Raw genomic sequence first — 17,130 nt, forward strand, 5'->3', positions numbered from 1 at the left:
GCCTCCTGGCTAAGCTGTACATCGGCAGCTTCCCCGAGTTCATCAGCTAGTCGAGGACTCTCCTCGCGAGCCGTGCAGTCGTGGGATTGATGCCGTGTAGAACAGAGTAAAAGTCCCGTCGTGTCCGAATTCCAGTTCTCTCCCGTCTTCGAGTCAACGGTGGTGCCAAACACCACACTACCAGGTGTTCGGCAGTCTCTCGTCCCTCGCCACACTCGCAGGCAGGAGTCAGAACCTCCGGGACTTCCCGTGTAAACAAGAAGTCCCGTAAGCCTATTGCTCCCGTCCGGATTTGAATCAGCAGTGAGCTCTTTGCCTTGCTGAGACCGTCGTGCCTCCTTAGGGTTTCGTTCCGGAATAGCGTCTCCTGCTGATGGTCAAAGTCGTCTGCCGGGCCTGGTGATTGCCCTGCCGTCCCGTTCCTTTAACCACCTGGCTTTCCAAGCCTCTTCTACTACCCTGTTCGTATCAACGGTTCCCCCCGTCCAGCGCATGACCGTGCCCGCGGCTCTCTCCACCGCCGTAGGCCCTTGAGGTCCCGAGGTTCGCGGTCGGCCCCTGTTGCCCCTCCTCGAGCTAAGCCCCTGCTGTATCTTGCGGCAGCCGGTGAGGACAACGCTCGCCGCCGTCGAGGCTATATATAATAACTAGAAAGTGAAAGCAGAAGGTAAGGAGTATCGAATCTATCCTTAAAGGAGATCTAAAGTATGAGAGTTTCCATTTGAAAAACTACCTACCTTCTGTATTACCTACTAGTAATAAAAACTATCCTTTACTTTCTAACTCTTTCTATAACCATTGTATATTAATACGTAAAACTAAGTTATAATCCACTCCAGCTATATTAAATTAGGTTAAAACCTAATAAATTATGGAATAAAACCATAGCTATCAGAAGAACTATAGATATAGATAGAAAAATATCTATAAAAAGGGTTACCTAAATCCTCTTCTCCCTCTTCTCCTCTCTCCTATAATACTTTAAGGGCCTTTTAATTAGGGAGAAAGATCTCTTACGTTTACCTATATTACAATAAGATGTCTATATCTAAATAATTTATGAAGGTATTGTGACGGCAGCTGCCGTTGGGGTGCACTGTGGCTCCACTTGGTTGGGCACGTGACCACACGCGCTGGCATTTAACTCCTGTATCGCGCGAGCTCTTCCAGCTTCTCTTCCTTTTCTCCCCATCTTGCAATTAGTAGAAATAGAGCCTCATCGGCATGCCCCCGCGCCTCGCCCAAATGTCCCTCGTCTCTCACAGGTATTATAGCTTACTAGAAAAAGAAGTAGTTAACTCCTAGTTAGAAAAAATAGTTAAGCTTGTTACAAGAAATACCCGATATTATTATTATTATTATTATTATTTCCTACACCGATATGCCCTGGGGCGCGCCGGTCCTTCTACTGCTATTTACAAAGGAAACCGTACCGTATAGGCCGGATAAAAACCTCTGTCTACCACTTTGAGACAACAATCTATGAATCCGTCATACTGCAAAAAGAAAGGAGGCCCTTTGCCGGCCTCCGGGCCCTCTAGCCCTCCCCATCCACTGTTTCTAGCTCCAGCCTTCTGGCCAGCCTATACTCCAGTAGCCGGCCAGAGTCCATCAGCCAGCCAAGGACCTTCCTAACAAATCTTCTGCTCCGGGCACCTACTCCCCGTAATACGGTTTGTAGGTCCCGATGTGACCGAATCTCTCTGCCGTCCCACGGCCTTTGTAACGGCGGGTCGGCGCACCAAACCACCAAGTGCTCCACTGTCTCCCTGCCCCTCCCGCACTCGCAATAGGGGGTACGGACCTCCGGGACTTTCACCCTGAACAGGTAGTCCCGGAGGCCTATATCCCCGATACGGGCCTGGGAAAGGAGGGAGCTCTGCGCCTTTGTAAGACCTTCGTGTCTCGTCAGAGCTTTGTCGGTAAATAAGAGGGCTGGGGGGTCTTCGTCGGCTATCCTCCTGTTTAATACCCTCTGTCGAGTAGTACTTTGTTGACTAGCTCTCTGTTGTTCCCACCGGGCCTGCCAGGCCAGTTCGACCACCTCCTTGGTATTCGACCCCCACTACTTTAAATAACTAGGCTTTATATCTATAATATTTCTTATGGGAAGGGCTCCCAAGCACCCACGAAATACTATCAAGCACTCTGCTATACCTAATCGAGATAATCATTTTTTCCATACGTCTGAGTGAATCACCAATACCAAAATCTCGGGCCGCTGTCACCTGGCCAGCTTATTATACCGTTGCGTAACTTCCGCAAAGTCGCTTCGAGATCAACAGCGCCGAAGCAGCAGCAAAATTGCCGACGACCCAGTCACATCGACAACCCGATCTCTTCATGTAATGCCCTCACGCCGGTACGCTGCCATTTCTTTTATGCCTAGGGGCTCAAACTGACCCTCTCGATGCACTTCTAGAATAGGTACCTTTGCCATGACAGAGCATTCCACCGAACCGATCCCTCGACCGTGCGGCCCGCCGCCACCCGTCAAGATCTACGAGAGCCTAGACGACCTGTTTCAAGATATCTGCACTCACGGACTGGCACACGACTATAGTATCGTCAAGCATGGGAAAAACGGACTCAAATACAAGTTCAGATGTGCCAAGGCTCGCAAGTACAAAGAACAACGCTCCTCCAAAATTCACGAGAGCAAGCGGAGGAAGTCCAGCACCCAGATAACCGGCTGCAAGTTTCGACTGACAGCCAAGCCGCTAGCTGACGGCAAGTGGCTGTTAGAGGTGCCTGAAGAGGAGTTCTCAAGTCACAGTCACGGCTGGAATGAAGCGACTTCGTTTGCTTTGAACCGCACCCGAGTTTTGGCTGTCCATCAGGAAGAGGTCATCCAGATGGCCAACGCTGGCAGTAGACCTTCTCACATCCTTGCTGCGATAGATGCTGCTCGGGTTGGAGTCATGGGCAAGGACATAACGAACCTTCTTCAACAACATCGCCGCCAGGAACTCCGGGGCCGTTCGCCACTCCAAACCTTGTACGAGGACTTCCTTGTGCCTGCTGAGAGCCAGTACGAGTACATCGACACCCGGGACAACCAAAATCGCATTACCTCTCTTACCATCTCTCCCAAGAGCGGCCTGGAGCTCTTCAAGCAGAATCCCGACCTCCTTTTGCTGGATTCCACCTACAAAACCAATTGCCACGGGATGCCAATGTTTAACGACTGCGGCGTTACACAGGAAAACAAGACTTTTAACTTGTCGATCACGTTCATGAGCGGGGAGAAGCAGGATCATTACGAAGGCGCTCTAGATGCCCAGCTAAGGATCCTAACGAAGCACAACATTCGCCTACCCTGGTCTGATTGTTGCAGATCGTGAACTAGCCCTGCTCATTGCCCTCAAAGCTAGCGATGCGTGGCGCCCGATTCCACACCTCCTCTGCCGCTGGCACGTTAACATGAACGTGATTTCCAAGACCCGACAATTCTTTCCAGCAGCAATCAAGCAGGGCAGCGAATACCACCGTCACCCTAAGTTCAAGGAATTCCTGAAGGAATGGAACGCTCACCTGTCTGCCAGTACTCCCAAAGCGTACGAGCAATCGCTTGCCAGATTCAGATTGGCCGGGAAACATCCAGAGGAAACGGTCAAATATGCCGTGAATGTGTGGCTAACACCTTGAAAGAAGGTAAGGATCTTTTTGGGCGCTTTCTAATCTTTGCTGACATCGAGAAGGAGAAACTAGTGATCTGCTGGGCCAACCAGGTGCCTCACATGGGCCACATTACTACTTCAGCAGTTGAATCATCCCATTCTTCCATCAAGAAATACCTGGTCACATCCAGGGTTGACCTCAAGAGCGTCTTCGAGCGCCTCGTGCTGTTCTAGAAGAACCAACGCAGCGCCCTTGACCACAACACTTCCTGGAACACGAACAAGGTCCCTACTCGCTGTCATGGCGTCATCTGCAGCTACATCCGGGGCCAGATTTCAACTTACGCATTGCATTTGCTTCCTACTGAAGTGGCAAAGCAACCCGCGAAAGACGCGCTGTGTGGGGAGGGCGATATTTGCACATGTCCGCGGCCGGCTACCCATGGGCTTCCCTGCCGCCACACTCTCTATAAGCATCTTACCGGTGATGGCCCCGTTGAGCTGAAGCAAATCCACAAGCATTGGTAGAGTTATCGGCCTGTGACCGACGGAGAGGAGCAGCAGATCATCAACGGCGTGCCAAATATCCCGCTGAGCCCGTCAAGGTCAAGGGTAAAGGCAGACCTGCTGGGGCCATCGCCTCGGTCCCTGCTTCGAAAAAGAAGGGTGAGTGAATCACTGGTACCAAGCGGCTGCCTTCGGCGTTCGAATATGAGCTCGAGAATGAACCAGCTACGGCTGTTCCCGTCAACTGCTCCTCTCATAATGAAGGGACCATCGGCGGGCAAGCCACGCGGCCGCCCTCGCAAGCAACAGCCGCAGCTACAAGCTCGGCGGCAAACTCAGGAAGCTGACTGCATTGTGGTAGCAGTTACATCAGAGACGGAGGCAGCCACATCAACTCCTGCAGTGACAACTACAAAGCTGGGGTTACTGCGGCTGCAGGAAGTTAAAGAAGATCTATACGAGCGTGGAACGGCACCGCCGCGAGCGTATCAGCGCATCATTGATGCCCTCGATTCTGTTGATCCCGAGATCGAGGATACACATGATGCGTTGCTTGCTGACGGAGAGGCTGATGCTCGGCTGGCTCGTGAGGATGCTGCAGCTCTTGAGGAAGACGACGAAGGCGAGGAAGAAGACACTACTATAGAGGATTGAGGTCACTCAAGAGTATCTATCCTTCCCATGTAAACAGGATTGTTGGAACAACGTCAATTGACATAATGATTTTGTTGTGCCATTGGGGGAATCTCGGAACTTCTGGCGCTGTTAGCCCTGTTTTACATGATTACATATGTTACGCGAGCTGACGGTCCGTCACTGGTAAAAGAAAAACGATTATCCCGATTAGGTATAGCTGGGTGCTTGATAGTATTTCGTGGGTGCTTGGGAGCCCTTCCCTTTCTTAAAGAAAGGCGGCACCACGTACCCGTCGCCAGCGATGCTGCAAATTGCCGTCGCCCATTCTCGATGGCCCGGCTGAATGGCCTTTAGTTTACCAACCCGATCCGAGCGCGTAACCACCATGCCTGGCCGTATCATGTCCATCATGAAGCCCGTCTCGTCGAAGTTGTAGAAGTCGCAGTCGAGGATGCCGTATTTCGCACGCATGTTGGCAACCCGTCGGAACCATGGCTCAATAATTGCAAGATTTTCACAGAGACCTCTTTGATAGTCATAGAGGTGATTAAAACGCGTATCTAACTCTGGGCGGCGTGCAATCAAGCGGCTTGTCCAGTTCTTTCCGACGTGTCGCGCATCGCGTTCTTGAAGTAGAAGATTGGCCATATCAATCACGTCTGCAGGCCTAGGCGAAAGCCCACGCGAATCTCGGTCAAGTACATATTGAACAATCACCTCCTCTTCGATCTTCGTCAAATTCGAACGGCCGTGGTAGCTGTCGGCTTTCGGGGTGATTCCGTTCATCCTGTCGCGGGGGGTTGTTTCAGGGACGTTGTAGATCCCGGCTGCACGTCGGCGAGACATATTTTTAGTCGTACGGATAGCCTCAATGGCAAGGATGATTCTAACTTCTTGGGTTTGCACGGACATGGTATTTTGTGGTGTGGTGGAGCATTTGCCTTTGGAGGTCGTGGTGCAATAGAAAAGTGCGCGGGTCAATGGTGGATTACGTTAGATATAACCTAAAATTTATCTACTTCTCCTATAAAATTGCTGGCGTCGCTTCGTTCGTCGGTCGCGCGGCCCTTCGCTGCGCTACGGGGCGCTTCCTTCCTCTCTCCCTCTCCTGGCAATTTTCCTGTCCCTCTCCGGAGGACAATCCGGGCTAGGGTTGAGTTACGGGAGAGACGAAGCGCCAATATCTGTCCGTCGGCCAACTCCATCCACTTGGCCTTCTTATTAAACTTGTACTAATTAGCTCATCAAGGGCCTTCCAGTTCTCGTATTCGGGCATGTGCTGATAGAGGCTCTGCCAGTGCAGATCGGCCGGGCTCAGGGTGATGAAAGTAGAGGGCACACCAAGGCAGTGTGCAAAAGACTCGCACTCACGACGTCGACGGTACCAAAAGGGACGTGTGCCTTTGATGACACCAGCAAAGCGAAAGATCCGGTTGAGGATAGCCTGAGCTTCCGGTCTGTCTGGGTCGGCAAGCGCCTCTTGAAGGGCTTCCTTCGTAAGAGGTGTGCGGTGGTTCTTGCTGACGTAGAATCGCCTCTGACCCCTCGCCTGTTGCCTTATCAGAGTGTTCAGCGCGATGAATCGGAAGCTGTGATGTTTAGCAAAGAGAATGTCTCTTCGTACTGTAGGAAGCGTCTCCCCGTACTGTATTTTCCACACCGCCCCCGCCCTCCACTCGCGCAAGGGAGCAACCAGCGCGTGCGCAAGCAATTCCAAAGCCAATTCTTCCATTTCTGCAGTCAAATCAAGTCCCAATGGTCTGTTCAATTGATTGCCTAAGCTATCTAGGCCCTGTGATCGACCAGATCTAGTTTGGCCCCTCCACCTGGCTTTGAACAGGCGTACCTAGCTCAATCTGGGTTGCCGCCTGTTCAGCCACTTGCTGGGTTACCTGACGACTGGCCCTGCGTGCGGCGGGTCGCTTCCTGATACCCCCCTTGACCCTCGACCTCTGGCGGGCGCACTTGACGGTATTCCAGCCATTCCACTGCCTGTAACTGTCTCTGCAGCCCGCTGGCTGTCCCCATCAAGCCTCGCGCCTTCCTACGACGAGGGCACTCTTCGGATCGAGCCTCTAAGGTTCCCGCCACGAGCACGAGCGGCGCCACTACTGCCACTGCCACGGCCACGGCCACGGCCACGCCCGCTGGCAGCTGATTGACCGTTGTCAGGCGGCTGGCTGGATGGAACTACCAACTGAGTAGCTGGAATTATCAGCTGGCTGCCTTGGGGCAGTGGTGCTGATAGCTGAGGGGCCCCGATGCCGCTTCAAAGGCTGTGGAGCCCCTGGGCCTACCCCTGAGATTGGTGACTCGGTCAAACTCCTGGTACTGCAAATACTGGTCCTCGTCAACAAGGCTCCTATCCAGCCACTAGAATGGATGGAAATCTTCCTTCTGAAGCTGTAGATTCTTGGCCTCGTGCCTTCTTAGAAGCTCGTGGTTGCAGGGTATGCCAAACTGCGTTGTGAAACGATTAGTACAGGGCGGTAGATCTGAAGGCCGTGGATTGCTATTGGATTTGACGGCGCCGAGCATCAGCCTGTATTGCTTCATAACCAGCTTCAAAGCCTTACGAGATACGGTAAACGGCGCCTTTCCAAGCCAAGGCACACCGAGATATTCACGAAGAATCCGGTTCTTTTGTTCCCTAGTAGCATCTGCAATGCGCCGTTCCATTGCCTCGACCATGGCGAATGACTGGGTTCCAAGCTCCTCAACAGTAGTGTTGCCGTTCACAACGAAAGACTTCAGGTAGAAGTTGATCGATCCAACAGGGCTTGTAGTGCGCTCGCCGAAGTTGAGGTTGTTCGAAATGTGGCAATGAGCCCACTGTTGACGTACCGGCAGCCAGCTTTCTTCGAGATACTTCAGTATAGCTGTTTGCTGTGGAAAGTAGGCTTGGAGCTTCTCCCATGCCAGATTGAAGTCCTCCACAGTAGCTGCGTATACCATATGCACCCACAACTTATAGAGGCCAGCCATCGAGTACTCAACAACCCCCTGAACAGGTGGCAAAGGCTCGCCTTGTTGCTCTGGATCTGGGTTCACGCGGTTGGCGATTCTCTTTTGACCTTCAAAAACCGGATCTTCTTCCTCAGCCCTCTGGGCGCTTGGTGGTGTAGCTATAGGCTGCCCCTGAGCTTGTGTTGCGATTCGAAGCTCTTCTTGAGCGGCCAGGGCGATGGCAACTTCGGCAACAGCGGCTTTGTTCCACTTTTTTGGCGATCTGGAGCTTCACATTCTTATTCAGGTGGAAAACGCAGATCTGAGGCCTGGCATCTGGGTATACCTTAGCAACGGCATTGCGCATGGCTGTATCGTAGTCAGTTATCGTAACTAGAGGCTTCTGAGCGCTAATTCTTTCGCGTACAGAGTTAACGGCATCCATGAGCCAGTCGAAGCCTTCTTGCCTCTCGTTGTTGATCAGTCTAAAACCACAAGAGAAGCTCATGCCTAAATGATTACGGCCAACGACTTGAAAAAGAGCTAGGCCCTTGTTGTTTGTTTTGTAGGTATTGTCATACATTTGTACCCAGGGGTACCGAACCCACTGCTGCTCACACCAGGTAGTAGTCCAAAACAGGCCCTCAGGCTTCCGCATCTCGACTCCTTCGTTGTTAGAAGAGTCCTTGGCCCATAGAACTTGGTAATAAATCCCCTTCTCGTCAAGCAGCTTCATCATAAGCTGGAATGGGGTGTGACCGCCTCGAGACTGCTTGCGGAGGCGATGGCGCGCGTTGCGGAGTTGCTTCGATGTGAACAGGATACCTGGGAACTGGCGCCGAAGCTCGATGGCAATTTCTCGGTTCTTGATGGCCGGCCGGTCAAGATAACTTGCGATGAGAGCCTTGTGTTCCGGTTCAAAAGATCGTGTGGCGACGAAGTCATCACTTTCGGTAGGGGTAGGGTGGTCGTTGTGCTCGGTGGCGCCATCAACAAGCTCGCAGGACCATTTTCTCCCGTTGCGTTTGAGCGCAGTGGCAACGGCTTGCCACTTGCAACCCCTTTTGTTTGTTGAAGATGGCCGAGAATGAGCTTCTGATGGCCGAATCTTGCCTTTTTGGCACAGGATATCGAATCTGGTATAACCGATGTCCTCCACCTTGTTCGAACTTCGGCCCTTGACAACGGAAAAGTGTGCCTTCGCTGCGTGATCGTGGAGAACCTCCATCAGATCATCAAGGGTATCGTACTTGGTTGTAAACAGGGGGTGGTTGGCAGGCGGGTTCGAAAACGGGGGTATCGGCGTATTGGCATCGCTTTCGGAATCGCTTCGGTCGCCGTCGCGCGGCTTGGGGGCCATCTAACAGCCAATTAGCGATCCGAAAAGGCTGTAATGGCCAAAACTTACCTTGATTGTCGCGCGCGCGCGAGGGCATTGGTTAAGGTCGATTGTGATGTATGACGATTGCGATGGTGTGGTGCTTGGAAGCTTTGGAAGGTGGTTGGAGTGGCGCTGGTGGGGTCGGCAGAATTGGTCACGTAGTGCGGCAGTATTTTTTTTTACAGTACGGGGAGACGCTTCCTACAGTACGAAGAGACATTTTCTATAAATTTTTCATAAAAATTTCCAAAGGTTTGAGCGCAATATTGTGCTTCGGACAAGATTAAAGGAACAAAGTATTACCTAGAACTATTGGATTTTAACTTTATCCTAGAAGTTGCGATCCTCCACTTCGACGGCCAGAAAACAGAGGACATCCCAGTCATAGCGGGAGTCCCCCAGGGCTCACCACTATCCCCGATCCTCTTTATCCTCTACATTGCCTCCCTATATCAGGCCCTGAAAACAGCTCATCCACTGGTTAGCATAGTAGGGTTCGCAGACGACACAAACCTACTGGCCTTTGGAAAGAACCCAGAGGCCAATACACAGTAACTGGAAAAAGCTTGGAAGACCTGCTTGCAGTGGGCTGGTACCCGGGGGATGGCGTTCGCACCTCAAAAGTGCGAATTAATTCACTTCAACAAAGGTCGGAGACAGTGGGAGAATCCGGTGGCCCTGGCCCACCCAGGGGCTAGTGGCTACAGCAAAGTTAAGCCAGTGGAATCGGCTCGGTTCCTAGGAGTCTGGCTGTACTGGAAGCTATCATGGAGGGCGCACCAACAAGCTGTGGAACGGAAACTCAAAACCCAAGATTTCGCCTTATCGAGGATTGCAGTAAAGACGTGGGGCCCGAGCCTATCCAGGGCTCGGGAGGTCTACGTAAAGTGCATCCGCAGTGCCATAGCTTACGGAGCCTCCAGCTTCCACCAACCAACAGCTCCAAGAGTTACAGGGCCGAAGGGGCCTGCAAAGGTCTTGTGGAAAGCTCAGAACAGGAGCCTCCGAATAGTAGTAGGGGCATACAAGTCAGCTCCTATTCGGTGCCTAGAAACAGAGGCCTGGGTGCCACCGCTGGACTTATATCTCAACAAGCGGCTGGCTGACTTCGAGGGCCGGCTACAGAAGCAGGCCCTACAATCAGGGGCTGGGCCGGAGGCTGAGAGAATAACCACGGGGCATCTAATCACTGAGGCCTGCAATAAGGTCTACCGAAGGTTCAATTAGAGGAGGAAAACCCGAGGCCGGAGGCCCCGCCAGGGCCCGCAGAGTCCCACGCCCACTGAACTGGCCGCTAGTGTAGTTGCCCAGTGGGTTAACTACAGATGGAAGATCGGGGGGGAGGATAGGGGGTCGAATACCAAGGAGGTGGTCGAACTGGCCTGGCAGGCCCGGTGGGAACAACAGAGAGCTAGTCAACAAAGTACTACTCGACAGAGGGTATTAAACAGGAGGATAGCCGACGAAGACCCCCCAGCCCTCTTATTTACCGACAAAGCTCTGACGAGACACGAAGGTCTTACAAAGGCGCAGAGCTCCCTCCTTTCCCAGGCCCGTATCGGGGATATAGGCCTCCGGGACTACCTGTTCAGGGTGAAAGTCCCGGAGGTCCGTACCCCCTATTGCGAGTGCGGGAGGGGCAGGGAGACAGTGGAGCACTTGGTGGTTTGGTGCGCCGACCCGCCGTTACAAAGGCCGTGGGACGGCAGAGAGATTCGGTCACATCGGGACCTACAAACCGTATTACGGGGAGTAGGTGCCCGGAGCAGAAGATTTGTTAGGAAGGTCCTTGGCTGGCTGATGGACTCTGGCCGGCTACTGGAGTATAGGCTGGCCAGAAGGCTGGAGCTAGAAACAGTGGATGGGGAGGGCTAGAGGGCCCGGAGGCCGGCAAAGGGCCTCCTTTCTTTTTGCAGTATGACGGATTCATAGATTGTTGTCTCAAAGTGGTAGACAGAGGTTTTTATCCGGCCTATACGGTACGGTTTCCTTTGTAAATAGCAGTAGAAGGACCGGCGCGCCCCAGGGCATATCGGTGTAGGAAATAATAATAATAATAATAATAATATCGGGTATTTCTTGTAACAAGCTTAACTATTTTTTCTAACTAGGAGTTAACTACTTCTTTTTCTAGTAAGCTATAATACCTGTGAGAGACGAGGGACATTTGGGCGAGGCGCGGGGGCATGCCGATGAGGCTCTATTTCTACTAATTGCAAGATGGGGAGAAAAGGAAGAGAAGCTGGAAGAGCTCGCGCGATACAGGAGTTAAATGCCAGCGCGTGTGGTCACGTGCCCAACCAAGTGGAGCCACAGTGCACCCCAACGGCAGCTGCCGTCACAATACCTTCATAAATTATTTAGATATAGACATCTTATTGTAATATAGGTAAACGTAAGAGATCTTTCTCCCTAATTAAAAGGCCCTTAAAGTATTATAGGAGAGAGGAGAAGAGGGAGAAGAGGATTTAGGTAACCCTTTTTATAGATATTTTTCTATCTATATCTATAGTTCTTCTGATAGCTATGGTTTTATTCCATAATTTATTAGGTTTTAACCTAATTTAATATAGCTGGAGTGGATTATAACTTAGTTTTACGTATTAATATACAATGGTTATAGAAAGAGTTAGAAAGTAAAGGATAGTTTTTATTACTAGTAGGTAATACAGAAGGTAGGTAGTTTTTCAAATGGAAACTCTCATACTTTAGATCTCCTTTAAGGATAGATTCGATACTCCTTACCTTCTGCTTTCACTTTCTAGTTATTATATATAGCCTCGACGGCGGCGAGCGTTGTCCTCACCGGCTGCCGCAAGATACAGCAGGGGCTTAGCTCGAGGAGGGGCAACAGGGGCCGACCGCGAACCTCGGGACCTCAAGGGCCTACGGCGGTGGAGAGAGCCGCGGGCACGGTCATGCGCTGGACGGGGGGAACCGTTGATACGAACAGGGTAGTAGAAGAGGCTTGGAAAGCCAGGTGGTTAAAGGAACGGGACGGCAGGGCAATCACCAGGCCGGCAGACGACTTTGACCATCAGCAGGAGACGCTATTCCGGAACGAAACCCTAAGGAGGCACGACGGTCTCAGCAAGGCAAAGAGCTCACTGCTGATTCAAATCCGGACGGGAGCAATAGGCTTACGGGACTTCTTGTTTACACGGGAAGTCCCGGAGGTTCTGACTCCTGCCTGCGAGTGTGGCGAGGGACGAGAGACTGCCGAACACCTGGTAGTGTGGTGTTTGGCACCACCGTTGACTCGAAGACGGGAGAGAACTGGAATTCGGACACGACGGGACTTTTACTCTGTTCTACACGGCATCAATCCCACGACTGCACGGCTCGCGAGGAGAGTCCTCGACTAGCTGATGAACTCGGGGAAGCTGCCGATGTACAGCTTAGCCAGGAGGCTCGAGCTAGAAGCGGCGGCCTGAAGCGCCCCCGTTCGGAGGCCAGGAGGCCTCCTCTCTTTGTATACGCAGACTCACCAGAACGCATCGTTCCTTGATTATTGGTATGGATTTTTCGCCCGGCCCGGGAAGGCACGGTTTTCCTGTACACAAAAAATAGCAGAGGGTCCGGCACGCCCTAGGGCACAGCGGAGTATAAATAACACTACTAATATATATAATAACTCTTAGGAGAAAACAGAAGGTAAGGAATATGAAATCTATCCTTGAAGGAGATCTAAAGTAAGTCCGTGCACCCACCTCCCGGTCAGGCTACCAATCGATCAAATCTTTCTCCCCCTGATTCGGCACCTTCTCTATTCCAAACCACCCAGTTCTACCAAAACAAGCTCAAATTTAGCTCCATTACTCTTATTCAAATTGTCCCTTCCATGGCTTCAGAAGATAACATCCAGCAGGCAATCCAAGCCGTCAGGGATGGCCAATCCATCCGCAAAGCTAGCGAGGCATGGGGAGTTTCCTTTTCTACCCTCCGGGACCGAGTCGTCGCCAACGCCCAACCGAAGGGACAGTACGAAGCACAGGTGATGCAGAAGCTCAGCCCTGATCAAGAAAAACACTTGGCCGACTGGGTTCTTGCCCAGGAAGCTCTAGGGCTTCCGGTGAAGCATCGACAAATCGAGGTCTTCGCTAACCGTATCCTCCGTGCCTCTGGATCTGACCAGACTATCGGTGAACACTGGCTTCAGAAGTTCATCGGAAGATATCCAGTTTTAAAGACAAAGAAAGATAGACGTATGGATATCAAACGGTTGGATGCAGCTAGTACTGATGTTATCAAGGCCTGGTTCCATCTCGCGATCCCAGTCATCCAGACAATTGACCCGCAGGACCGTTGGAATATGGATGAAACAGGGATAATGGAAGGTCTGGGAATCAACGGCTTATGCGTTGCATTATCGGAGACGAAGGAAGCGTTGTCGAAACATCCCGAGTCCCGGATCTGGACAACCATTATAGAGTGCATCTCAGCAACCCGAAAAGCTCTCCCACCGTTAGTCATCTTCAAGGGGAAAGACATCCAACAACAGTGGCTCCCTGATAACGACCAAGACCTTGATCCATTACGCAACTGGCGGTTTTCGACGAGTCAGAATGGCTGGACATCTTATGATAATGCCCTCGAGTGGCTGACAAAGATGTTTTGTCCGACGACGGCGACATCGAAGAAGAGGCTCCTTATTGTTGATGGCCACGGTAGCCACGAGACTGACGACTTCATGTGGACCTGTTTTTCCAACAATATCTACCTCCTCTTCTTACCTGGACATGCCTCCCACGTTCTACAGCCCCTCGACCTGTCGGTTTTCTCTCCGTTGAAGACCACTTACCGCCGTGGTATCAACGACCTCACTGTGATGACAGACTGTGCCCCCATTGGCAAGAGGCTCTTCTTACGGTGTTATGCGCAAGCCAGGAAGGATGCCATCACAGAAAGGAATATCCGAAGTGGCCGGAAGGCATCAGAATTGTGGCCAGTCAACCTAGACAAACCTCTGATGACTCGTCTACTGTTGAACCCAGCCAGCCAGCCAGCCAGTGACCGTCGGCTAATCAAGACTCCAAACCGCAGCCAGGAGGTCCACAGATTGATATCAACAAATGTCCGTCTACGACGACTGCAAACAATAGATAGACCCAGTGGCTAGGATTCTTTTCAAAAAGGTGGGCAAAAGCCTGGATAATACAGCCATCAAGGTAGCTAGTTAAGAACAGAAGATCCCGGAACTAGAAGCTGAGGTAGATAGACTAAGGCCGAGAAAAAGGAAGAAAGTCAGGATGGATCCCAACACCCGGTTTGCCCAGATTGAACAGATCATGCAGGCTAAAAAAGCACTTGCGAAGCAGCTAGAACCCTCAGAGAAAGTGGATGGATATGTATTTGAAGATATGTGGCTGGAATGGTCAATTTTTGACCCTCCTGTAGATACTGAAAATGGGGAGGCAGATGGGGAAATTTGATCGGTTGGAGGCCTGACCGGGAGGTGGGTGCACGGACTCAGAGTTTCTATTTCAAAAACTACCTACCTTCTATACCTACTAGTAATAAAAGCTTTCTTTTAATTTCTAACTCTTTCTATAACGTATATTATAAGCGAGCGACGCATATAAGCGAGCGACGCACTGTTCCCCGCGACGCGTCTCCTCTACCTGTTCCACCACATCCCACCACAACCAGCCATGCGTAGCCCCCCAAAAGAAGCCAGGCTTCACATGGCCATTGAAGCCATCGGAAAGAACAAAAATTCTCAGTATCCGGGCCGCAGCCAGACTGTACAACGTTCCCGAAGCAACGATTCGCCACCGACGTACTTGGCCGGTCTGCACGACGCGATTTACCAGCCAACTCGCGTAAGCTTACGGACCTGGAAGAGCGTACGATAGTTCAATATATATTGGAACTGGATGCGCGTGCATTTCCCCCTAGGCTGCGTGGTGTGGAAGATATGGCCAACCACCTGCTCCGCGAACGCGATGCTCCCCCTGTCGGCAAGCTCTGGGCCCACAACTTTGTTAAACGCCAGCCACAGCTCCGTACGTGTCGTACGCGTCGATACGACTACCAGAGGGCCAAGAGCGAAGATCCAAAGATCATTGGCCAGTGGTTTACGCTTGTACAGAACACTAGGGCCAAATATGGGATTGTTGATGACGATGTCTATAACTTCGACGAGACTGGGTTTATGATGGGCATCATCTTCGCGGGTATGGTAGTTACGACCTCAGACGGCCGTAGCAAGGCTAAACTAGCCCAGCCTGGTAACCGCGAGTGGGCGACTGTAATCCAGGGAGTTAACGCCCTTGGCTGGGCCATCCCTCCATTCATCATCCTGGCCGCGCAATACCACCTCGCCAACTGGTACCGCGAGTGCAATCTACCACTCGACTGGCGCATGGCAACTACCGACAATGGCTGGACTACCAATGCAGTTGGCCTTGACTGGATCAAGCACTTCGACTACCATACGGCGCCCCGGACAAAGGGTATATACCGGTTATTGATCCTCGACGGCCACGAAAGCCACCACTCCCCCGAGTTCGAGCTCTACTGCCGGGACAACAAGATCATCACACTCTGCATGCCTGCACACTCCTCCCACAAGTGCCAGCCACTTGATGTTGGCTGCTTCGGGCCACTGAAGCAGGCATACGGTCGCCTGATCGAGGAGCTGATGCGCGCACACATCAACCATATCACCAAGCTCGAGTTCCTTTGTGCCTTTCGCGAAGCCTTCTTTGCTTCCATGACAGAGAGGAATATCCAGGGTGGCTTTGCAGGAGCTGGCATCGTACCGTACGATCCAGAGAGGGTGCTTTCCAAGCTGGATATAAAGGCTTCGTACACCAACACCCCCGACCTCACGGCCCGGTACTGCACAACCTTGGGTCTCCAAAACCCCACACAACGCCCAGGAAGCCAGCTCGCAGTCAAACCCTTATTAAGTCTCGCATTGCCAGCCATCAAAACAGCTCCCCAGCTTCCAATGTTGGCTGCTGTTGACCAGCTTACCAAAGGTACAACGGCTGTAATGCACCAGGTTGGCTCTCCTTCAGTCAGAGGCCTTCCTTCGCTCCGCAAGGCCAACGAGGCACTGAGCAAGCGACGGAGGGGCCAAAAAAACACGTGTACAGCTTGGAGGGTCACTTACTGTACAGGATGCACAGGATCTACTGGACCAGAGGGCTGTGGGTAAGGGGGCACCGCAGGAAACACAGCCGGATAGTAGTGGTGCAGGGGGGGCTCGTGCGAAGGTTCGGCGCTGTAGTAAGTGTGGCAAGCCTGGCCATAATGCGCGTACTTGTCAGGAGGCTACAGAGGTCTCTGATGCAGCTGTTTCCGATGTAATTGTAGTTAGTTACTAGGGTTGTTGTGTTGTGATTGTAGATAGTTGTTGCAAGGTGGTAGAAAGTGCGTCGCTCGCTTATATGCGTCGCTCGCTTATAATATACGTTAACCCTTCTATAATATTATTGTTTTATTGTTTCCTACGCCGTTATACCCTACAGGGGGCGTGCCGGTCCTCCTACTAGCTAGCCTATATAGGAAAACCGTGCTAGGGAGTTCTAGCCGGATGAAAAACCTATATACCGTTCTTCCAGGCCATCGGGTTCGGAGACTTCGTCGCGATACAGGTTAAAGGAGCCTACTCAGCCCCCTGCATACCTCCCACCTGGCCTTGGCCGGCCAGCGCTGTATTAACCCGCATCGCAAAGGTTAGCTTTCCCTGCCTCGGGTCTCTTCATGCCCCCTCCTGGGCTATAGCGAAGCCGGGGGGTCGACCCCGGAGCCGCTTCCTTTTTCCTGCTTCTTGGAAGCCATCGTCGGCTTCCTCCATTGGGTCTTGGACCCCCTGGAAGGTAATATTCCGCATCTGTTGTAGTGGCTGTTGTCGTTGTTGTTTGTTCTGAAGGGCCAGCTCAAAGGTCCTCGGCCGGAAAAAGTATGCCTCCCTTGCCGCACCCCGGGCTTTAACTGCTTCCGGGCACCACCGTACCCAGGCCGGGTGCCTCCCTCCACAGGCCGTACACCTAAGTGGGATCCTATTTTCCAGGGTAGGGCATTGGGCCT

The 17,130-nt window shown here is 52.1% G+C and overlaps 3 protein-coding genes across 3 annotated transcripts; 2 read left to right on the plus strand and 1 right to left on the minus strand.

The window, feature by feature from the left end:
• Window positions 1-1,537: 1,537 nt before the first annotated feature.
• On the minus strand, window positions 1,538-9,069 carry CHGG_05503 (uncharacterized protein; the record flags this gene model as incomplete). Its single annotated transcript, XM_001221597.1, has 17 exons — window positions 1,538-2,065; window positions 2,544-2,546; window positions 2,814-3,137; window positions 3,535-3,636; window positions 3,798-3,937; window positions 4,103-4,121; window positions 4,396-4,474; window positions 4,603-4,767; window positions 5,053-5,590; window positions 5,997-6,497; window positions 6,610-6,755; window positions 6,812-6,953; window positions 7,247-7,553; window positions 7,608-7,992; window positions 8,056-8,078; window positions 8,137-8,194; window positions 8,291-9,069. 17 exons carry the CDS (start codon window positions 9,067-9,069, stop codon window positions 1,538-1,540), a joined length of 4,239 nt encoding a protein of 1,412 aa, XP_001221598.1.
• A 788-nt stretch (window positions 9,070-9,857) lies between these two features.
• Window positions 9,858-14,209, plus strand: CHGG_05504 (uncharacterized protein; the record flags this gene model as incomplete). The annotated part of the gene is made up of 6 exons (XM_001221598.1): window positions 9,858-9,972; window positions 10,618-10,842; window positions 11,225-11,239; window positions 11,480-11,485; window positions 11,869-12,328; window positions 12,784-14,209. 6 exons carry the CDS (start codon window positions 9,858-9,860, stop codon window positions 14,207-14,209), a joined length of 2,247 nt encoding a protein of 748 aa, XP_001221599.1.
• A 565-nt stretch (window positions 14,210-14,774) lies between these two features.
• CHGG_05505 (uncharacterized protein) lies at window positions 14,775-16,255 on the plus strand (the record flags this gene model as incomplete). The annotated part of the gene is made up of 2 exons (XM_001221599.1): window positions 14,775-14,869; window positions 14,989-16,255. 2 exons carry the CDS (start codon window positions 14,775-14,777, stop codon window positions 16,253-16,255), a joined length of 1,362 nt encoding a protein of 453 aa, XP_001221600.1.
• Window positions 16,256-17,130: the final 875 nt, after the last annotated feature.

The sequence above is a fragment of the Chaetomium globosum genome, genomic scaffold, assembly GCF_000143365.1.
Source record: "Chaetomium globosum CBS 148.51 scaffold_3 genomic scaffold, whole genome shotgun sequence".
Classification (NCBI taxonomy): Eukaryota; Fungi; Ascomycota; class Sordariomycetes; order Sordariales; family Chaetomiaceae; genus Chaetomium; species Chaetomium globosum.